The following is a 23,946-nucleotide window of genomic DNA, read 5'->3' on the forward strand; positions in this document are numbered from 1 at the left end:
ATATTAGCCTGCATAGAAGGCAGCGAAACCAATTGTTGATACCTTTATAATATATTTATTTACGCTATAGCTTTTTCAAATCGAAGAAGAAATAAAGATAAACAAATCTTAAATTTACGTTTTCCTTTCAATACGATTACAATAATAAATAAATAAATAAAAAAAACAAAAGTGAGTGCACAGTTCATATGGTAGGGCTGTCAAAATGCTGCTTAAAATACACTTTATACTATTTAGTAGAGGTTAAGGAACCCAGTAAAAGATGTGTTTTTTAATTTTAGTACATATTTTATGCAAAATATCAAATTAAAAATTCAATATTTAAATAGCGCGCGAAGACACTACGTAGACAATATTGCGTTGCAATGGGATCGGTGACGTCATGTGCTTGTATTGTAATCTGTGCCACATAATATAATCCACATACGCTATCAAGCAAGTGACGTCATCATAAGCTCGACCAATCAAGAGCGTTTTGTGTCACATGACAAAAGGCTTAAAAAATAATTTTTATTTATGGATTTTTGAATAAATAAATTATTATTTTCAACTTTCGTTAATAAATAACCATTTTTAAACTTATAATATATACTTATTACAATAATTGACACTTTATTTTTGGCATTGTCAAATAGCCTATTATTCTTAAAGTTGGCATCATATTTGAAACCGTAAAATAATGTATCATTGTTAATTTTTATAATTGTTATTCATATTGATTGTTGATGACTGATGCATTCAACAATGAATCTGCAAATCAAAACCTTGCCAAGTTTCCAACTTGCAGATTAATAATTTATTTTATTTTACTAAATTTTAATATTTTTTATATTTAAATAATGACATAGATTATTGAAAAAAATTAAAACAATAATCTATGTCATTATTTTACGTACCCTTTTTTTCATACCTTTTGTAAGATAATTTTCTTATCTGTTTTTAGAGCACCGATGGCGACTAAAAACAGCTTTTTTAACCTGTAGGTATTAATTCGTCTGTCAAAAAGCCGTTTGCCCTATTGATGGGTGTCGAGATTTCTGTAATAAATTTCTTATTTATTCAAATTCTTTGAGAATCTTTTCGATTTTATATTGCTAAAAAATGGTTTAATTACTGTAAATTCTTTTAAAATTTATTAAGTGGCTGTGCACTGACTCTTGTAAACAAATCCAAAATGTCCGTTCCCAACACTGGATTGAGCAAATTGAAAAAGAAACATATTCGCGTGAAACATCAAAAAGTGAAATTGTTTCGTGCTAATGAACCGTTACTGTCTGTTTTTATGTGGGGTGTTAATCACACGGTAATTATTACGTTATTTTTATATGATAGCTTAATGTTTAATTATTCCAACAAAATGTTGCGACAACATAAACATTATTAAGTGTTCAATTCAAGAAAAATAAATAAAAATTAAATTATTGCGTTAATACGCCGTAAGTTAAAAATATTTCCTGTAAAATACAACCTACATATATTTTATGTTATACACATTTTATAAATTTTTGATTGCTGGCAAATGATCAATAATTAAATATGTTATTGTCTTCTAAATATAGATGTTTATAACATTGAAGGATTTAAAAGCTCAATGAGAGGCCAATTACTTCTCGTGTATATGGCACAATTGTCTATTGAATTGAAAGTAAATAAAGTTAATTTTATATCTATTTTTGTTTAAAGGAAAAATAATAATAAGGAAAATGTAGTAGTAAATATATTTTTTTTTATTACTTTAATATTTTTGTTCTGATGTTGATTTAAGAATGTTATAGAATCTCAAGATTATATTTGTAGTTAATTTATCTCTCAGCTGGAACTTTACAACTAGGGAGTTAAAAAAACCTTATCATTTTTAATGATATTTAACCATAATATTAGATTTGTCTCAGAAATCTTTCAACATCATATAAATCACTATATTAAACAGCCTAAAATAACTTTGAAATGTCAAAATGACTTAATAAATAAAAAATATATTATTCTAATTAGATTATGAAAACTAACAATCTTTCCCATTGTTTCAAATTTTTAAAAAAGAAAATTCAAAAGTCAAGTCTGTTTGTTATTTAGTAAACTATATTTTATAAATTTAATCATTCATAAATTTATATTGTTAAATTAAAAATATGGTTACTCTTTTTATTTAGATAATAAAAGTATTTTACAGTCTTTAGTCTTCTTTGCTTAAAAAAATTATTTAAAGTAACAAAATTATGACAAGCAGGTGAAACTGGGAACCACAGATACTTATATAGCAATATTATATAATAAAATGTCTTAAATATGCCGAGTCTTCTGGTACAAGTTTTATGAATATATGTTTAGTAGTTTTCAGTTAAGCATTACAAAAAACATCTAGTCATTTATTCGTATGGATAGATTTGGTGGTTTGTTCAAACTAAATTTTAATTTAAAAATTTATTACAATATATATTTTCACACATAATTATTTATTGAACTCTTCAAGTCTCTGTCGTGTAACTAACTCGTATTCAAATGTTTTGTTACAGATAAATGAATTAAGTCATGTCTCAATACCAGTTATGTTGCTTCCCGATGACTTCAGAGCTTACTCAAAGCTCAAAGTGGACAACCATCTGTTTAACAAGTAAGATATATGCATCATCAAATGTTAATTACAAATTTTACTAAATAAGATTAATTATTATAAGAGCTAAGATGGCCCATGTTTGACGGAAGGAAAATATTGTGAGGAAACAAGTATGCATGCATTGCATATCAATCTGCCAGGTGTGTATTCACTAATCTGCATTGGAGCTGTGTATTTGAGTTGCCTCTTTACCTCCTCTTCAAATGGAGAAGATGCCTCAGCCCAGTAGTGCAACATGTACAGTCTGTTAAGTGAATTATAATAAAAGATGGCGAATACAAATGGTTTTATAGTTAAAACTAAGTGTATAGTTTTCTTTCTTATTTTATTTTTAGGGTAAAAATATATCCTCCAAATCTATTATATTAACATCTCCATATCTCGGCCTCCAACCATCTGTGCGCTTAGATCTTTTAAACTATGCAATGAATTTTAATGAGGTTTTCATCAATAAACAGCATAGCAAGCAGCAAAAGAGTATGATTTATATGTATAATACATGCATATTATAGTTGAAAAAAGTCAAGAATTTTAACTTACGTATCAGTTAAAACAACAATGAGAATTTTTCTTTTTATGTTTGTTATTCTAACTTAAAGTTATATATAAATCATTTTCATGTATCCGTGTCATGCCGGGACGGGCTAGCTATTATATTATTAGAAAATCAAGTGATGTGCGTCAATAATATCAACATAAATTAAACATAACATAAACATAAGCAGCCCGTAAATGTCCCACTGCTGGGATAAAGGCCTCCTCTCCTTTTGAGGAGAAGGTTTGGAGCATATTCCACCACGCTGCTCCAATGCGAGTTGGCGGAATACACATGTGGCTGAATTTCGTTGAAATTAGACACATGCAGATTTCCTCACGATGTTTTCCTTCACCGCCGAGCACGAGATGAATTAAAAACACAAATTAAGCACATGAAATTTCAGTGGTGCCTGCCTGGGTTTGAACCCGAAATCATCGGTTAAGATGCACGCGTTCTAACCACTGGGCCATCTCGGCTCCAACATGTTGCCTGTCAACATAAATTAAAAAGTAATAAATCAAATGTAATTTAAGGGCTATAAATATATTTTATATCTATTAGCTACTTGTAAAGTAAAATATTGTTTCCTTTTATAAATCATAAACGTTTTAATTATAATAAATAAATATATTTTATTATACCACATACTTCTGTTACACATAACATTTCTATTGTATAATTTATTATATACATAAAATAAATATTGGTTTACGAATTATGCAACAATGCATCTTCATAGACAGTTGTAATATTATTTTCTACAAATGTTAATAATTTAAAACAGAGAGAGACCATGCTACATATTAACCACAAGATATTGACAGTGACCTATGACATAAAATTCACCAATGACTAATCATATTATGCTACTGCAGCATCTACGTTAATATTATAAATATTATAATGCTCCGTTTCTGAAACTCCCAGTTAAATTATTACTAGCTATTGATTCAATAACGTTATGCATAAAATAAACGTTGGTTAGCTATGAATAAAATAAGCGTTTTGAATCAGTTGTATATATTTATAGCGCTATTTCTAGTCGTTTTGTCCTTTTTATGATTTTATTTATATTGTAATTTAACTTGTAATTGGTAAGAAAATGTATGATAAGTAATAAATTTGGCTTAGCTAGGCGGATAAAGGAACCCTCGCCGTCTCTTCGGCGGACGGGATAGCTTTCGCATGGTACCGTGACGTCCGCCGAAGAGATGGCGAGGCTTATGCTGGTTTTTAAACGGGTATTCCGGAGTACTAGGGCGCACTAGGCGTCCAGGGTACCGGCGAATCCTGAGTACTTCATGTCGGGAAAAATGTGTAAAGCGTTTTTCCACCTAGAAAAAAAAAGCGGATAAAAAGGCAATAAAAAAGGGCATTTCCCGAAACTGTTAACAATAGTTATTATAAATATATGACAATGTAAAAAAACTCTTTCTGTACGCGCGGAAACGCATCAAAATAATAAATATATAGATTTTTTTTATGCGAGTACCATAAATACAAAAGAGGTAAATAATATCTCGTACCAAATAGTTTGTACATTTAGTTGATAATTGTAATTTTATGTATTTTGTCAAATAAAGTTATTGAACTGATAAACGGCACAGAGTGGTCAGTTAAATTAACCGAATCTTCAACGGAATTAGTCTTACAATGAGTTTTTCGGAAAGGCACTTTCAAAAGCTATTGCCCTTACGCTAACGAATAGATCAACCGCCGTTTAGAGTACCTCTGAAACCGTTTGCTACTCGGTCAAGAGTTGTTTCTATATTCATGAGGTAACTAAAATATAATGCAAACTGAATAAGATTAGTGTGCAGTTAAGGCATTAAAAACGTTCTGTGTATAGACTCGCCAGCCGAGTTAGTGTCTGTTGTACAATTATTATATTAAACTCTTCAGTATATGAAGTTTCCAGTAGCAGTCCAGTGATTGATGGTGATGTTTGGAAAACATTGGATTTTATGCGTGCACCTGTGTTTGTGCACATACTTGTCCTCTGTAATATCTTCTGTGTAGTTGGCTATTCTTCCTTGAGATGATACATTCTTCAAATGAATGATTATAATCGGTGGAACTTGGTACCTCAATTAATAATTGGTATTCATCATTCATTCCACTGTTAAGCTGTGAACTTTTTTAGTATTTTTGTGTTTCGGTTGATGATCCAGTATAATTTCAGGTACAAGCGCCATAGTTTTTGTTTCCAAAGTTGGTGGCCCGAAAACAAGGGTTAAACCTTAAAATTTCTTATAACACCATTACCACACTTACCATAAAATGGCCTATTTAGTCCGCCTAGCTATTATAAGTAAAACTAAATCAAATACGAAAGCCTTAGAAGTTGCTTACATCTGCTTAGTAATTTTATGAACGCGGTAATATACTCGTACACACGCAGATGGAGCTGTAGCATAATAAAATAGTCATTTATGTCTGTTTAAACTATTTGACTAATATGTATAAATATAAGAATCGTGTACAGTAAATAGAATGATTTATTTATTTTTAAAATAGTATTTTTAGTAGCAATATAATTTGTATGTCAGCATTAGCGTTGTCCTTGTTAATTAAAAATAGTTACAAAATATATTTATGTTTAAAAAGCATACATTGAAAAAAAACGAATAATAGCTTATTTTAAAGGAATTCTTTGTTTATATACTACGTACCGACAGCATAATAATTACTACACTAAGCAAGGTTTATTTCTTATTCATAGATACCTGTAGTTTATCGTTACAAGCTATTCTACGCTTCGATCGCCGTATATTCTGTTTTAGTAATCTTAATTTTGATATGAATATTTATTACGAGTAACCCATTACTTATTTCTTTTACAACGTATTCTATTTTTAAACCAAATTTATTACAGTAAGTATGGTCCTAAGCAGTCCGTTCTTCACTAATTAACGAACGTCTAATGCCGCTGACCAATAGCAGCGCACGGATACGATACTTTGCGACATTCTTTTTCGACTTGCGTGTGTAACGTATCCGTCCGCGACTGTAGGTTGCGTGTTTAATGAATTAAAAAAAAAATCCGTGTAACTTGGAACACGTATAAGTTTTGAATTTCCTTATTAAAACCGATAAGTTTTCAAACCTTTCATAACGATACGTTGCACCCAAGTTCGATTTTGAGATTTTATTACCAACGGCTCAACAGTTTAATATTTAAAAACAAACGAATCTAAATTCAAATATACTTTATTCAAGTAGGTTAACACAAAACTGCCACCGGTTTACAGTGTAATTAATATTAACAAAACAGTTTATATGTTACAGAGAAAACATGCCATCCCATTTTAAGGTGAAAGAATACTGCCCCCTCGTCTTCAGAAACCTCAGGGAAAGGTTCGGTATTGACGACTTAGACTACAAGGAGTCCCTGACAAGGTAAGGAACTTCGCCATACTAACTAGAGACTAATCGTTCACTGCTGCGCACGTGTGGAGCGCTAACGAGCTACCGTACAATGTAATTGTGATATATTTATGTATATTTATTTCTACTCCCATATTATTCGGACTGGTATCCCCGTTCCTACCACCCATCCTGTCCCTAGGTTTAGAAAGCCAGATAACTACCTCTGCTCGAGGAGGACGAAGAGGCTTAACAGTAAGCTGAGGCGGTCGGCTACAGCGCCGTCTGGTGTCGGCGAATTGAAAGCCGATGCCCACCAAGAGGGGATATTCCACGATGCGAGTGAATTCGTCAAGCGCGGTTTGACGATTAAACGACTGAGGTCAGCGGAGTTTCACTAAGCGCTGTATGATTTTTTTTTAAATAACAATATTTTAGTGTGCCTTTAAACTGACACAGCATTCATTCGCATATCACGGACACACGCTGTCGGCTGTCGCTGTGTATCGTCATCTTCCTTAACAAAGAGCACTCATAAATATATAATTCCAAAGATCATAAAGTGTGTTTTGAAATTGTGAAATTCAGTTTTGCAAGGTCCCTTTGGTTTTTTTTGTGTTTTAAATATCCTTACTACTCCCTTTGTCCTTGAAACTTTCCCGATTCTAAAACCTTTTAAAAGCAAAATCATGGCAGAATGTTAATATTATGTATTTATTTATTTATTTACACGATGGCAGCGAGTTTATTCATGATAGCACTTTACAGAGATGCATATGTAAGGTAAGCATTTAGGCACAATTAACGACACATTAAAAAAAAATGTTTGGAAATAAGGTATTATATTATTTTATGTACAAGATGCAATTATCAGTACCTTCATGCACATATCAGTACAGCACAGTTTAACTAATATTGGTGGCGATGACGATTCGAGCTGGGGTCTATGGTAAATAATTAAAAAAGAAAGATATAGATAGTTTAAAAAAAGAAATGAAGTCTGAATAATTTGACGTTTATTTTGAACATTCCTGTAATATCCTTTAATGTTTTAAAAGAACACAAAAAAGTGTTATGTTTTTGAATTGTATGATGTATCTAATAGTTTGTGTGAGTTTTTTAGCAATAGATTTCTAATTGTTGTTTATTTCTGTTTGTTAAATTCCTTTTTTAAATATTATTTATTTAAATATTTCGTTCGTAATTTCGATATTTTGAAAAGAGTTTCATTTGTTTTGATGACATGAAAAAAACAAGTTATATTTGGATAACATAAAATATAAATCTATTTTGTTTTTCAAAAACATTTTTTTCCGAATTAAACAAGAAAGCTTACATTCAAAAGATACTCTATTCTATTGAATGTTGTCATATATGTTTAGCAAAAATATACGTTACATAAATACCCCAGTTTTACTAAAAAAAATACAGACGAATTGAGAACCTCCTCCTTTTTGAAGTCGGTTAAAAGTGTCGGTAATCATTCATAGCGCAATGTAAATATAAACTTTAATGGTTATGGTCGTAGGACAAATATAAACGTACATGTATATATTTTTAATTTACAACAGTCTGTTCTTATTCTACAAAAACCTTCATTCTAAATTTAAAATCACTTCATTGTATACAATAAAGTAACAAAGTATGAACTCAACATTGTTCTACGATTATGACGCAATCGTTAAAGCTCTCAACGGAACGAGTGTTGTTTCTCATTGCTCTTTGAAAAATTTAAATTCTCTATGGAATTGTCACCAGGTCTCAACCGATTCCGGACGACTCGTCGGGAAAGTCCGGAGCCAAGTTCTACCAGAGTTACGACAGACTCTTCATCCTCAAGACTCTCACGTCGGAGGAGGTCGAGAGGATGCATTCCTTCCTTAAACACTATCATCCTGTGAGTTTCTTATAGACAATATTTATTTCAATATCTTAATGCAATTGAGTAATTGTTAACTATTGGGAAAAAACCGTTCTAGAGAAAACTTTTTAGTTAAGAAAAAAGTTTGAGTTTATTTAACTTGATTTTTTACAAATTACTATAAAAAATCAAGTTAAATAAACTCAAACTACTATACTTTAATGCATTAAACGAGCAGTCTTTCGGCCATCTATTCGTGTAAAAAATTAAAAAATTTTAATTTTCGATAGAATTGTAACCGTTTTTAAACTTTATTTTTGTTTTGTCTTTTATGACACTTTATATCAACAGTAAATAAAACTGATTACGGTATCTGTAACACAATCCTTACCCGATTACTGCGGGCAATCTCAGTCTATGATTGTTGTATGAAATCTGTTTATTTCGCTATATTTGCCGATTGGAGTATTTATATAGACGTATTGCTATTTCATTCTAAATTATAAATAATGATAACATTTTACAACATTGATCTGCTGAGTTTCTTTTGCTTCTCAGGTTACTCGATTTTGGTCTTTAGCTTGACTATAAATATGAAATTTTAATATTAAATTATATTTGGCCTTTGTCTGCGTCAGGATTATGTTCTCAGTAGGATTATGACAGAGCTCTACTCAGGACCGGATTAAGAGATCTGAAGGCCCAGGGGCAACAAAGGACTGGATTAACTAATTATTTCCAAATAATTGAAACAATTTCTGTTAGTCGGGTTTTTAAATAATTTATTGCGGCACAAATTATATTCTTCTTGTAAACAAATTATGTTTACAAATTAGATATGTTTAAATAGAATTTTATTCAATTATGAACTATTTGGAATTATTAGTGTTTTTAGACATTTCAATTGTGGTATTCCCTGGACTGGCTGGACATATTCAATATCAAGATATATGCCAAAAAACGACACAAATAATTACGAACTTATAAAGCTAAATTGCAAAAAGCCTGGCAACACTACGCTCGCATACACTCACATACATACAAAAATTATACGTTCACACAAACATACAAAATTCGTCTTTGTTATATAAATATGAAATATCTCAAATGGAATTCTACTTCGTGTATCTCCTAAAACTATTATATACGATGATCTAATATATGCAGAATCTAAATGCAAATACTTGATAAGTATTCTGTTATAAGCGATAGTGATATCTTCTATCTAATCTCATGACACATGCGAACGTATTTCGGAGAAATTTACATTTTGATATGATAATGCACAAAACTCTTTCCTCGAAAACGATTTGTTTAATACCAAACTTAATAAAGTATTTATAAGTGACCTTGGATGAGGGCAATACTTTTTAAGTAACTGGTTGTGTCGTTCGCTTTTAAGGGATTGGTCGTCAGGTGTTATCTACAGAGAAGTAGCATGTCCTTTGAGATTCAAATTTGATTCAAAACAAATTTAATTAAAATCTGTTTATTGATTTGGTCGTGAAAGCGTAACAGACAGACAGAGACACTTTCGCAATTTATAATATTAATATAGATTTTTACAAATAAAACAGAGTTATTACTGAGTACATTATTTTTTCTCATTTAAAAAAAATAATTTAACTCAATAAAAGATGTATTGATTAGAAACGCAACAACTAAAATATAATATATTTACAAGTATTGCAAAACAAATTAGTCCAATTGGCTATTTGACTAGTTTTTAAAATCCATTTTATATTATTTAGTAGAAGTTAAGGAACCCAGTTAAAGTTGTTGTTTTTTTAATTCTAGTATATATTTGCTGAAAAATATCAAATTAAAAACACATATTTAAATAGCGCGAGAAAACGCTACTTTGACAATATGGCGCAACATGGGTCGGTGACGTCACTTTCCTGTATTGTAATCTGTGGCACATATTATCCACATACAGTAGGCAAACGAGGTTAACAAGCAAGTGACATCATCATAAGCCCGACCAATCACGTTTTAAAAAATGCATTTTTATATATGGATTTTTGATTAAATTAAATATTATTTTCAACTTTCGTTAATAAATAACCATTTTATAAATAGCTTATTCGTTTATTATTATTATATTAATACATTTATTTTGTAATTACATAAAAAAATGCTCCTCAATTTAAAAATGTTTATTAGGCATTCCTATAAGTATTCATATATATTGTTAATTCTTTGAAAGTATATAATTACTTGTGATTTTACCAGATTGAATCTCTACCTCGCTTGATAAATTGAATTTTTGGGTTATAGGACTGACTAAATAAATTCGTATAATATCATTTTGAGACTATATTTTTTTTGTGATTTTCAAATATACCTTAGAAGGTTGTACCGTCTTAAATGCTTGCACAAAGCCTGATCACAAATATAATATGAAAACCATTTTGAGATAAACTCATAGCAATTGTACATTTTCAGTATATCGTTGAAAGGCACGGAAAGACTCTCCTCCCGCAGTACCTCGGCATGTACCGGCTGACAGTGGACGGCATCGAGCACTACCTCGTGGCCACGAGGAACGTATTCTCCAACCACCTTAATATTCATAAGTAAGTACTCTCATCACCAAAAACCATCAATTTATTATGTACTTCCCGTCCTGCTCATAGACTAATTAAATGGTTAAAAATGTATCATCATAAAAATGCATAAAATAGTTTTAACGGTTTTTTTTTAATTGAAGCAATGAAATTTTTAATATTGCGTATATCATTTGAACACTAAAATATAGAAGTACGTGCGTACTAATTTTATGCGTTTTATATAAAAAAAATACTGAAAATCACCAAAGTTTAGCGTCATATGATTTCATAGCATTAGATTAGATTTTTTCGGATCAGGCCAATCAACTTTCAAGATATAAAAAAAAAAACATTTAATTGGATGACTTTTTTTTTCATTAATCTTGAGCGGAAATCAAGCCTTTCGTCCTTCGTTGCCAGTTCTTTTATTTCTACCTTTTATATATATTGCAGTCGTTGACCTAATCAAACTCACGTTGTAAGGTAAATAAAAGCTCGTGTAGAGATAATTAAATATTAATGACAATATAATTGCAGGAAATACGACTTAAAAGGATCTACAGTTGACCGTGAAGCATCTGAGAAAGAGTTGGAGAAAGAGCTGCCGACACTCAAAGATAACGATTTCATCAAGCAAGGCGTCCGCATCGACATCGGCGACGCGGCCAAGGAGAAGTTGCTCGAAACACTCACCGCTGACGTAGAGGTGAGAAGGGTCATTAATATATCTAAAATTACGTCAAAGGCTAAGACTAAGGACTAAGAAGAAACAACAAAAAATATTTTTTAGTAAAATAAATTAAAAAGCTATAAGTCTCACCTGAGGTAAACACAACAACTACTGCAACTTTCTTTTTATTAATTATATTATATATAATTAAAAGTGTCAAATTTAAGACGCGTTTGCCTTTATAGACCTCAGGTGATTATATAGCCTATTCTAATTGGAGGAAAAATAAAGATAAACAGACCTTTGATTCACGTATTTCTAGCGATTTGCTAATAGCTCGGCTATATTGTGCAATACTAACAGTTCTTAATTAATATGTCATTATTTATAATACAATACTAATCCATTTTAATTATACTTGCAATGTTTCTATAAATATGCCGTCAACGTTCAAAACCCATAGTGATTATTAGAGTATAGTGGATATTATAAGTGACAAGGTTTGCTGATAATACTGATTATAGTATGATTTCAATTTTCTCTATGGTGTCCCCAGTTCCTAACGAAGCTGCACCTGATGGACTACTCGCTGCTGCTGGGCGTGCACGAGTGCGGGCGCGGCGAGGCCGAGGCGGAGGCGGCGCGCCAGCGCGAGGCCGAGCCCGACAGCGACGACACCGACACCGACACCGACACCGACAACCGCCACCACGGCGACAGGTAACCGACTACGGAAACTAGTCACTTCAAATCACACACTATTGTTTCTTCATTCCTACCTTCTTATTGGACTTGATTATATTTGTATATATTTGACAATTAACTATGATAAATATACAGATGGGGCTACAATACTCCTCCCGATAGTCCTCGAGGACTGGGTCGTCAGTCTTCGTTACGTTATGAAGGTATCATACCTGAACTGGACATCTACGCTATCCCCAGCCATGATGGTAAGTGCACACTCTTTATTTAAATCTATATAGTTCATTCTAAGAGTCGAACTCCACTTGTTGAGGAACAAATTATTCGCACCCCATTGGTTGATATAAGCGATTATGTTAAACATGTCCTAAGATATGATTTGCCAAATGAAAGTCACGCGTATCAACCAATGAGCGCAAAGAGGCGATTTCCTTTGGGAGGTCGTTTCGTGGAATGATTTTAGTCCATTCCTATTACAAAATAGTGTGCAAAGTAGACAACATTCCTTTAGCTTACATGGTACCCCCTCTTGTCCGTCAATGTAAATAAGTTCTTTAATGCAAGCGAAACCAAGAAAGAAAATACCGTTCAAAACAATGTGTGAGATGAAAGCTGTTTATGGAATACACTGTCTTAGGAATATCAGGATTTATAAGTTAAATGTTCTATTAAAATAAAACGGGTAGCTATTTAGAAGACCTACTGTGGCCACAATGTAAGAAACCGTCATAAAATTAGTATCAGAAAATGTTCGTCTGAAAAAGTAACAGCTCTGAGATTCAATTATCAGAATTTTGGGACTAAATTATTTTTATGGATTGCTTATGAATACATAAAACAAATCCTATATTAAAGACTGTAAGAATCTCAAATTATTTGAGTATATTCATAATTATATAAATCACAATACTCCCAAATATTAAAAAAAGGTTATTTATTTGATGAAAATATTTATGTATATTTAGTTAATTAAGTATCATCAATACAAGTGTATTTTTTTTTACATTACAGGTGCACCAAAGAAAGAGATATATTTCGTTGCTTTAATCGATGTTCTGACGCACTACGGAGTCAAGAAACAGGTAACAAAACTTTTCTTAATCATATAGTCTAAATAGAATCGCCTGCCCGTAGAAGTCGCCCTTAAAACGATATTAATTCAAAATTATGAATTACTTTGGTTTTTCCATAGTTTCTTCAATTACTAAACATGGTATCTAAACGAATTCACTTCAAAATTAGTGCTTGGCTGGTATTTAGAGTAAATAATTTGGGGAAGTTTTTTATTATTAAAAGTACACCAAAAGTAGAATCAAGATTTTCTTTAATATTTACAGGCAGCTAAAGCAGCGAAGACTGTGAAATACGGGAGCAATGTTGACGGAATTTCAACCTGCGACCCAGAGCAGTACGGAAAGCGGTTCATTGAGTTTGTGGCCAAAGCCATCGAAGGCAATTAAAAATAATGACAATGCCTCTTTTAGTGCACACCGTTATGTGATGGTAATGGTTTATTTATTATTTTGTTCTGAACATGTATTATAGTTTTTTATTATATTTTTAATTATAATATACATAGGTATATACAAATGTTTCAATATATTTTAGTTTATTCATTTTAATTTTGATTGAACAATTGAAGGCTCGTACCGATCCAACTGTCTTCAAATGTGAATTCTTTTAATATAATTTGCACCATTTTGTAATATTTTTACGTGCCAATGTTTAAAATTACTTGGAAGTTATTTGTTAAAAATAGTTGTTAATAAATAGTCGTTATCCATATTGATATCTTTTGTAAAACGAAAAAAAAAAAAAAAAATTGTAAACAGTCATTCCAAATTGAAAATTTACATTGGTGAAAGGAGATGAAACAATAATATATTTTAGTGTATACTTATTATGCTTTATATAAAATAAATGCGGATGTGACAGGGTGTAAGATCATATTTTTAAAATTGATTAAGCACTAAAAGAGGCAAAGATAACTCCCAAAAATGGATGGATGGTCGGTGCACAACTGTCATTTAAAAAGCTTTAATGCTTTTGATTGAGTATGTTCACTCAAATCGTTCCGAATTTGAATGTAAGCTGTTTGCTAACTATTGATAGAACATAATTAAACTTCAAATACCTTGTCCAGCTTTCATTATTAATATTTTAAAAATACAATATTAGATTTTTTTTCTTATTTTTTTTACATATACGATTTAGTCGAAAACGAATTTTGTAATCATTGTCAATTTTCAATTGTATTCAATAGCTTCTGTGCTAATGCACATATATATTTTTTTTAATAAGTAAATATCTCAATTTTAATAAAACTCAATTAGCTTTGATAATTACTTGAATAACAGCTTTTTTTTTTAAAGTTAAGTGCCATTGTCAAATAAAGAAAAAGGTTGAATTCTATTAAATCAAAATTAAATGTATTCTATGGTGACTCCTTATGGTGGTCTAAACATCAGTATATTATAATACGAGAGTCGAATGGCATAAAGCATTACAATGATTCTCATTGACAACAATTATATAAAAAAGCTGTTAGTCTTGTCTCTGATCTGTTTGAAAGTCTTGAACTGATATTTTAAATCTACAAGCACACATTGCAATAATTTTCATAACTCGTTACTAGCTTTTATAATGTTCAGCTATTGTAGATTAGTATGTAATGAATATTATTGTTAAATATCATTGATATAAAGTTTTGAGAGTTAAAATGAATTAATGTTAAACGCTGAATTCGGTGTAAAGTTTGATATACGATTAATGGCTGTTACGACTAGGCACTGTGATGTATATCCGGCCCGAGTGTCGCGGGAACGCTATTTAATCGTTGTTTTTGCCAATGTCTAAATAATTTGCTTAGTATCTGTCTAGCGTAGTGTTAAAATATATTGTAAGATTTTGTTATTTATTATTCTATAAAGAATTAAGACTTGGATTGTTACTGAGATCTTTGTGATGTTGTTCTGTGAAACTGTCAATATGTAACGCGGTGTTAATATTGATTTGTAATCTGTGGGATGGTAAGGATATAACCATGAAAATTCTAAAAACGATGTGTTCTAGACTTTTTCGATCGTTTGTTGTGACCCATTGTATGTTTATTAATAAATATTTATAGAAAAACCAGTATTCCGTTTCAAAGGTTGATTAAGAAGCCCTACACATTGGTTTTAAACTCTGTCAAAGATAATTTTTGTGATAGATATTATTTAACTTAGAATTTAATTTTAATCTAAATAAGACGATCGGTCATTATAATCTTGTTCAAATTATGCACATTTAACACACAAATAATGTAAAATTAAAAATGTAAGTGATGTTTTTTGTATTTGCGAGCATTAGTTTCACTCTTTAAAAGTTTTGTAATTTTTAATGTGTCGACATTGATTCCTGAACAATGTGTTAGTCATGAAATGATTCAATATGTCATATGTGTTGCCATTGTTTAGGTCGATAATTAATTGTAATGTTACAATAGGTTATATTTTGTTAACGGTGAGGGAGCTACAGCCTACTTGGCATATATTTATTACGGATAATACAGATGCTTCGCTAATAATCGGCATGTAAGCGACATAATTGAAATGTTATAATTCTCTAGTCTAATTCCTACTCTTGTAAAGACAATGTGTATGAAAAAAAAATTAAACTTTAATTTTTTAATTATTCGGTTTATAAAGTTTCTGCAATGAGCGTGTTTTATTTTACTTTCCCGATTAGAGCAGGTGCTTTTTTTTTAATATTAAATCTGTAATACTTGTCAAAAATACTTTTCGTTTTTTATTTTATTGAACGATTGTAGCTATTGAGCTTAACTTGTATTTGACGACTCTTAAAGACAGAAATTCATTGCAATTAATTTAAATAACTGACTTAGAAGTTGGGTACTTTGCTCAGTGGCAATTATTCCATCACTAATAAGGCCAATACTTGATTTAAATGCTAAAACTAAGTAGCTGGGACTTTTAATTTTCAAAAAATATGGGATTATGACTGCGTTTAAAAATTAGTGCTCAGATGATAGATAAAAAGTATAGTGATCTTATACATTTTCACCTATAAACAGTTTGCTACATAATAAAAAATTTATCTGTATTTTGGTTTAATTTGTTACCCCAATTTTTATTAATTTACAACAAGAATTGAAAGATGAGAATATTATTTTTAAGATTTATTTATAAACTTGTATTTTACAGTAACCTAATCCATTCTTGTTTTGACATGCTTCTCAGTGATTTTGTCTTTCTCAATGATGTAAACCACAGCACCCCAACCAGAAATGGCATCACGATCCGCCGCATTTACTAAAGCCTAAAAAATAGCAAATTATAATTCATTAGCTTACAAAATCTTACTTTCTGTCTACTCAGTTACACTTAACATACAATAAGAGGAAAAATGTGCACTCATTAAAATATTTGAATATTTTATTAACAATATAATTATAAGTAGTTTGCTACTAAAAGATGTAACATCAATAGAGTTATAGTCATAGTTGAGTCAGTTCAAAGCATAGTTTCATTCAATGTGTTATGCAAAGAAGTCAAATGAAAACTTCACTTTCAGTTTTGGTATTATGGATGGCCTTTCAGGGTTGTGGTGTACCCTTCACTTCAAATAAAAAAAAAACCATAGACTTTGCCAACAATGAAGTTTCTTTGTGTGTTAAACTGAATTTTTGTCTAAAAAAATAAGCATTTAAGTAACTTTACCTGTGAAATTGTTTCAAAGAGTTCATCGGGCTTTAGATCAGGTTCCCATAGTGCTTCACACATGCCGTACAATTGGTCGGTACAAGTACCTGACACTACAAAATCTTCCGGCTCATTGGGACAACCAATCTGAAAAAAAAAGGATCAAGTATTATCTATCTTATCACTTAGACATTTTGAGTTTGTATTTTTAATATAGCAGATCTCCCTTTCAGTGTTTATGCTGAGTAATTATGTCAGTAAATAATACAACAATACACTACAACAATATAACACTAAAAACAGCACTGACTAAAACATAAGTTTGCTAAGTTATATATATTTTTACATACCAGATCCATATTGCAGACATAAGGTTGATTGTCGATCGGGTCCAAGCCAGCAATCACTGGCTCAATGAAGTAAGGGCCAAAACGTCTTTCATAAAGCAAATTGGAGAGCATCGCTGAGAATGTCTTGGGCCTCATTATTCTGTTTTCTTTCAGCTCATACAAGTTCATTCTAGCAAGAAAAAGACATTGGTAAATAACAAAAAAAGATATATTATTATAAATGTTAAGTATTGTCGGTTGTACTAATAAAACTTTTTGTACGCATTGTGTGTTACTCAATGTGTATGTGTACTCAATATATTTTTTAACCTAAATTGTCTTTCTTGAGAATGAGTGACTTGTTAAATTGCTTATTTTCCAAAAATATTAGAGTATAGTAATGAAAATGAATAAATGTAAAAATTAATAATTAAGAGATCGAAGTCTCACCGAAATTTAAGCCTCTGGTACACTGTTTGAGTGTCAGTGGCTAAGCCAGGGAGACCAACGAAGAGTGAGGGTCCTATCTGGTAAACTTTTGGGAAATTAGTTGATACTGTTTGGGCTTGGATACCGTAGCGCTTATCCGTGGCGATGGCCACGCAGTCTTTGCCTTTCATAGCAACCACCGCACCTCCATTGTAAGCCAAAATTGACTGAAACGAAGATATAGTCGATTAACTTAGTGTACCAGTAACTTTATAAATACACATACAAATTTTATAATGAAGAAATTAATATACATCTACCTATTCATTAATGTATAAGTCAAATAAGCTTAGTAACGTTCATGACGCTATTGCACCCGGCATTAATAATTAAAAACAAAGTAATAAGTAATACGTAAATAGAAAGGTTGATCAAATTTACTCACCATCTTTACTTTTATTATACCTTTCTTATTAAATTCAATAACCCATTCGTGTTTAACTCTTAATGAAAAAACAAATTGTAGTTTTCGGAAATGAAAAATGACATATCATTGAACACTACACAGATAATAGAAAACAAAAAGTATGTAAATATAGATAAAAATATATGTAAATAATTATCGATTTTAAAAGATTTGATGCGCTATTTAATGTATATTAAAGAAATTGAGAAGTATTTAATATGATGTATAGAAAAAAACATTATAAAGAAATAACCATTATGTAATAGTAGTCATAAGTGACCTTATTTTAATAAGTTGTCAAAGCTTATTATAGTATAAAATAGCAGGTTAGTAGTAAAAAATAAAAATAAACTTTAATTTATGGAGTATGTAATTTATTCGCATTTAAACCAAAAGTTCCAGCTAATTAAAATTCGTCATCATGAACACAATTTTGTTTCAAATTATTTTTATCAATAGATTTTGCATATACATCTAAACGAGAAGTCATGTTGAACCCCCATTGATCCCTGACTTGTCGACACAAATTCAGATCTAGTTCAACGATAAGAAGGCCATCTCTATCTTTAGAAAGACCTGGTGTTCTACACCCATTAGGAGCAGTAACATAACTGGATCCGTAATAAGTTCTAACTTTCTTATCTTTATTTATAAAATATTCTTCCGTACCAACTCTGTTGATACTACAGGTAAAGTAGTGATTAGCGATAGCAGCAGTACGGGCTTCAATTCCCCAAAACGTTTCTCCAAATTCGGTGACTGTAGCCGCAGGATTGAAAACAATCTGTGCTCCATTGAGACCAAACATCAACCAATTCAATGCATGGTGCCGTCCATAACAGATGTTCACGGCGATTTTTCCATATTTCGTATCGAATACCGGATGACCGAGGTTACCAGGTGCATAATATGATGTTTCACTATAGCTACCAACACTAGGCAAGTGATTTTTACGATGTTTACCAATGTAATCACCGTTTTCATCGATCACAACAGCAGTATTCCACCATTTACCGTCTTGATCTCGTTCCAGTATTGGAGATATGATCACCATTTCATATCGTTTTGCTAACTTACTGAGGAATACCGTGCTTGGCCCATTAATAGCCGGTTCAGCAAATTCCTCCCATTTTTCTTTTTCCCCTGTGCATAGAAAAAAAGGCATCGTCCACGTTTCTTGTAAACACAAAATACGGACATCTTCGGACGCTGCTACTTCGATGATTTTCTCAACTTTCTTGAAAATTGCTTCTCTTTGTTCGCTTATTGGCTTATCAGTCGGTAAAACAATTGAATGTTGTATTAAACCTAACCTCAAAACGTTAGGTTTTCTAAGCTCCTCCTTCGTTGCTATGAAAGAATATCCCGCGACTTCGAAATTACCCTTGACACTTCCAGCTTTCGTCGACTCCTTGAGTTCCAATTCACAATTATCTTCTCTTCCATAATATATTTTATTGAATTGCCTTAATTGATCTTTATTTAAACGATTTTTAATTATATTATCTAAGCTGTCCATTCTGTTATCACTGCGTTAGTTAATAATTACGTAAGACGCTGTTAAGTAAGTTCAATTGGTATGCACTGGTTTTTAAGTGTTTACTAACTATAAATAGATTAATAGTCAATATGGAATGGAAACTTGATGTATTGGTTAAGTAAGCGCCCATACTACAAGCGTGTTTAATACACATATAAGTAAGGTCGTGTTATAATGATTGATATACATAGTGTAGGTTTTTGTTAAAGTCAATTTTTTTTTTCAATTATTCACAACTTTGCTGCGTATTGGCTCTGTTTCAAAGGGTTTTTTTTCTTAGGTTGAATTTAAATTTAGTTTTATTTATCATAATATAAAGAATATAATTATATATGTATATATATCATTTATACTTTTTTTTTCGCTATCGCATAGTATATCATACAAAGGATATAGTAGTACTAAACAAAATAGGTAAAAATCTAATGTTAAATACGCATAATTGATTGCTTTAATTTTTTTAATTTGCAACGTGCATATGACTTTATCGTACCATTTTGTCACGTATGTAAATCGAAGTTTTGTTTTCAAAGATAAACCAAATATTTTTTCTCTCGGCATTGTTTGAATCTTATCACTTAGGGTCTAAGTTCATCTTTATTAACTAACACAAACATACAGAAACCATCGTCTTTTATTCATGCAGTGTAAACGGTAGGGCTATTTAAAGGCGGGAAGGATCGAGAAAGATCAGTCGTTGACGCTGACTCGAGAGAGACCAGTTATATTTTGCAATGGACGGGGAAACACATAGCCTAGAGGCAATAATTAACAACAATCTCAACAGCCGAGATCTGGATGAGTTCAACAGGATCTACTATGGTCGAAAAGATCACAAAGAAGTTAAAATAAAGGAATCTTCTATTGCTACTGCTAAAGATAATGACTTCGAAATCGCGGCTTACGCATTTCCCGCTAAGAAGGAGTCAACAAGACCACCAAGGATAGTTAAAGTAGGCGTCATCCAACATTCGATCGGTGTATCAACAGACCGTCCAATTAACGAGCAGAAAAATGCAATTCTTGCTAAAGTGAAAAAGATTATCGACGTAGCGGGTCAAGAAGGCGTCAACATTCTATGTTTCCAAGAATTATGGAACATGCCATTCGCGTTTTGTACACGAGAGAAGCAACCTTGGTGCGAGTTTGCTGAATCTGCCGAAAATGGTCCAACGACTCGTTTTCTCCGCGAACTGGCTATTAAGTACGCGATGGTTATAGTCTCATCAATCCTAGAGAGGGACGAAAATCACGCAGACATTTTATGGAATACTGCCGTAGTCATTAGTGACACGGGCAACGTTATCGGCAAGCACCGTAAGAACCACATTCCACGAGTCGGGGACTTCAATGAATCTAATTATTATATGGAAGGCAATACGGGACATCCTGTTTTTGCAACGAGATATGGTAAAATAGCCGTTAACATTTGCTTTGGACGTCATCATGTATTGAACTGGATGATGTTTGGACAGAACGGTGCCGACATTGTATTCAACCCGTCAGCGACCATTGCTGCTGAAGCTGGAAGTGAATATATGTGGAATATTGAAGCTAGAAACGCTGCAATCACAAACTGCTATTTCACAGCGGCTATTAATAGAGTAGGGTATGAGGAATTCCCCAATGAATTCACCTCTGCTGATGGCAAACCGGCTCACAAAGACTTGGGCCTCTTTTACGGCTCGAGCTATTTCACTGCTCCGGACGGTGTACGATGCCCAGGACTCTCTCGTACTAAGGACGGTCTTTTGATTGCTGTAATGGACTTAAACATGAACAGACAGATTAGAGACCGTCGCTGTTATTATATGACGCAGAGGTTGGACATGTACGCGGAGAGCTTAAAAAAGGTTTTGGATTTGGACTTCAAGCCTCAGGTTGTTCACGAGACTGAGAAATGAGAATAAAACGATGTGTCATGAATACTTTTGTTTTTAATATGTACACGCTACACATCACATTTATAAGTTTATTGTTTTGATCACGTTGCTGTATTTTATTATCAATAAAAAAATTAAAAATGAGGTATTTGTTTCTATTGGCTCTGATTATTTTTATAATTGAAAAATAGATAAATTTATACAAAATGAAATTGCAATATGTTTATTTTAAAGTACCCGTAATTTTAATAATTGCAAAGATCTTTCGCCAAAGTTTTCGTTAATGTTTTAAGGCAGAAGCTTGTTCGTAAACTTAAGTCTCAATTTTGAATGTGTACTGTGTAGGTATTGGTAATGACATCTTATCTAATGTTGTTACTCGTGTGTGGTCCATTTGTTTATTCTAATAAACATTTAGATAATGAGATACTTATCTTATTGTTCCATACACGTGAATGATCCAACTGTCAGTAATAAAATATAATATTTAAATACAACGAATATTCTCTTTAACAGCAGTATATTTTTCTTTAATCAAATATATCTCTTTTAATTATCTTATTTAAATTTGGTAATTTTATGTGCCCGTAATATGATATTTTCAAACAGCACCATCTAAATGTCCCATGTATTTCGAAACTTAATATAATAAAATGAATAAAAAATATTCAGTAATATTAAAAACTATTTATAATTGATACTGTATATCTATGACTTGATTTAAAAAAAAAAAACTTAAAATTGACAGTTTATAATTAAAAAATATATTTTTTTTACCGAGTAGCAATCGACCCCATAAGCATTCCAAGTAAATTCCGTTGCTTGTACAAGTTGGCCTTAGTTGTGTATTCTAAAACAATAATTATATTCTATACACGTAATAATTACTTACATAAACACTGCGCAGTTACTTAAGTGAGAAATAAATATATATAATCGTATATGTTTTTATTCAAGTCTAGAATGCAAATTAACGTAAATAAAAAGACCGTAGGTCTTCGTTTAGTTGGTTTAATTATGGTAAATAAACTCCACAGATAACAATTATCTTGGTGGTAGGGCTTTGTGCAAGCCTGGGTAGTTAACCACTCATCAGATATTCTACCGCCTGACTGCCACCGTATTAAGTACTACTGTTTGGGTGGTATGTTTGTTGTGTTTCGGTTTGAAGGGTTAGTAAGCCAGTGTAACTACAGGCACAAGCGATATAACATCTTAGTTGGGTTGGTGGCGAATTAGCGACGAAATGTATGATTAATATTTCTCACAGTGCCATTGTCTATGGGGGTGGTGACCGCTTACCCATGTGCAATTATTTATCTAAATTTTATTTTTCAGTCAGTACAAATTATAAACTTTTCGGTTACGCAGGAGCTTTTCACTCTTAACCAACATTAAATCTGTCAGCTCCATAGCAACATACCTATATTAGTTACAATTCTTTTTTTATATCTCGTACGATAGTACGCCCCCTGTGGTCCAAGGTCTTTGACACAATTTTAAATTCAAATGTAATTGATAACAACCATAATGTAAATATTTTTCAAGTGAAACAAATGTAGATAATAGGACTTTAACCCTGTTTACTTTTTAAGTTATTTTGTTTTATTTTTTTTGTGATAGACGCGTTATGAAAAAATGATGAGAGTGATTATTTTGGCGCGCACACAGGGTGACATTAAAACTACGCGATGAAGTTTACTTTTTAAGCCACCAATTAAATGACAAGTCGCTCGTAATAGACAAATTCACGACTTACTATATTTTCATCTCACTCATTCATGTATTAAAAAGAACCAGGATTTTTTTGCAATTAAAAACATTTTGTTAATTACACCTACAAGAAGAATATGCATGCCCGTTCGTAAGTAGTACATTTCTTATTTCGTTATTAATTTTATACAAATAATAGAAAAATATTTTATTTCGTAGCATCGTTTCTTTCGTTTTTTATTGTTAGTTTTTTTTTGTGTTATAAAATATTTACGAAGACTATAATTCCTAAATGAAAACAATAACAGTACACTTCATTTTTTTATAGACAACCAAACAAATCATATTTCTTAAAAAGTCAGTCACTAAAAGCGCGCGAAACTCAACATAATAATTTCTGTGTAATTTTCTCACTCCGAAAGATGTCGCTAATGTGTTGCTCTCGCGGATGTCGCACCATCTAGTCATCGTCATTGCAAACTTTTAATGTAATTTCGAACATACTTATTTCGAAAGGATTAGAGTTGAATTTAGCTTAGCAAGATTTAAAGTTATGTGGTGCCTGTTTTCTAGAGCA

The 23,946-nt window shown here is 31.6% G+C and overlaps 4 protein-coding genes across 5 annotated transcripts; 2 read left to right on the forward strand and 2 right to left on the reverse strand.

Moving 5' to 3' along the window:
• Positions 1–987: 987 nt before the first annotated feature.
• Positions 988–16,004, forward strand: LOC125067619 (phosphatidylinositol 5-phosphate 4-kinase type-2 alpha). Of its 2 annotated transcripts, XM_047676292.1 has the most exons (11): positions 988–1,303; positions 2,514–2,611; positions 6,441–6,551; positions 6,721–6,900; positions 8,277–8,415; positions 10,828–10,958; positions 11,469–11,637; positions 12,158–12,321; positions 12,442–12,554; positions 13,318–13,388; positions 13,644–16,004. In XM_047676292.1, the coding sequence occupies exons 1-11, from the start codon at positions 1,175–1,177 to the stop codon at positions 13,764–13,766; spliced, it is 1,428 nt and encodes a 475-aa protein (XP_047532248.1). In that variant the 5' UTR covers positions 988–1,174; the 3' UTR covers positions 13,767–16,004. The 2 variants fall into 2 exon arrangements, with proteins under 2 accessions (XP_047532248.1, XP_047532249.1); XM_047676293.1 differs by lacking the exon at positions 6,721–6,900 and having other exon boundaries at positions 989–1,303.
• Positions 16,005–16,471: 467 nt separating this feature from the next.
• LOC125067719 (proteasome subunit beta type-3) lies at positions 16,472–18,337 on the reverse strand. Its single transcript, XM_047676446.1, has 5 exons — positions 18,213–18,337; positions 17,789–17,994; positions 17,360–17,528; positions 17,028–17,156; positions 16,472–16,626 (listed from the first exon to the last, which is right to left on the reverse strand). The coding sequence occupies exons 1-5, from the start codon at positions 18,213–18,215 to the stop codon at positions 16,516–16,518; spliced, it is 618 nt and encodes a 205-aa protein (XP_047532402.1). The 5' UTR covers positions 18,216–18,337; the 3' UTR covers positions 16,472–16,515.
• Positions 18,338–18,590: 253 nt separating this feature from the next.
• LOC125067700 (beta-ureidopropionase-like) lies at positions 18,591–19,905 on the reverse strand. The gene has a single exon (XM_047676424.1). It carries the CDS (start codon positions 19,750–19,752, stop codon positions 18,640–18,642), a length of 1,113 nt encoding a protein of 370 aa, XP_047532380.1. The 5' UTR covers positions 19,753–19,905; the 3' UTR covers positions 18,591–18,639.
• Positions 19,906–20,441: 536 nt separating this feature from the next.
• Positions 20,442–21,701, forward strand: LOC125067830 (beta-ureidopropionase-like). The gene has a single exon (XM_047676626.1). It carries the CDS (start codon positions 20,508–20,510, stop codon positions 21,675–21,677), a length of 1,170 nt encoding a protein of 389 aa, XP_047532582.1. The 5' UTR covers positions 20,442–20,507; the 3' UTR covers positions 21,678–21,701.
• Positions 21,702–23,946: the final 2,245 nt, after the last annotated feature.

The sequence above is a fragment of the Vanessa atalanta genome, chromosome 12, assembly GCF_905147765.1.
Source record: "Vanessa atalanta chromosome 12, ilVanAtal1.2, whole genome shotgun sequence".
Classification (NCBI taxonomy): Eukaryota; Metazoa; Arthropoda; class Insecta; order Lepidoptera; family Nymphalidae; genus Vanessa; species Vanessa atalanta.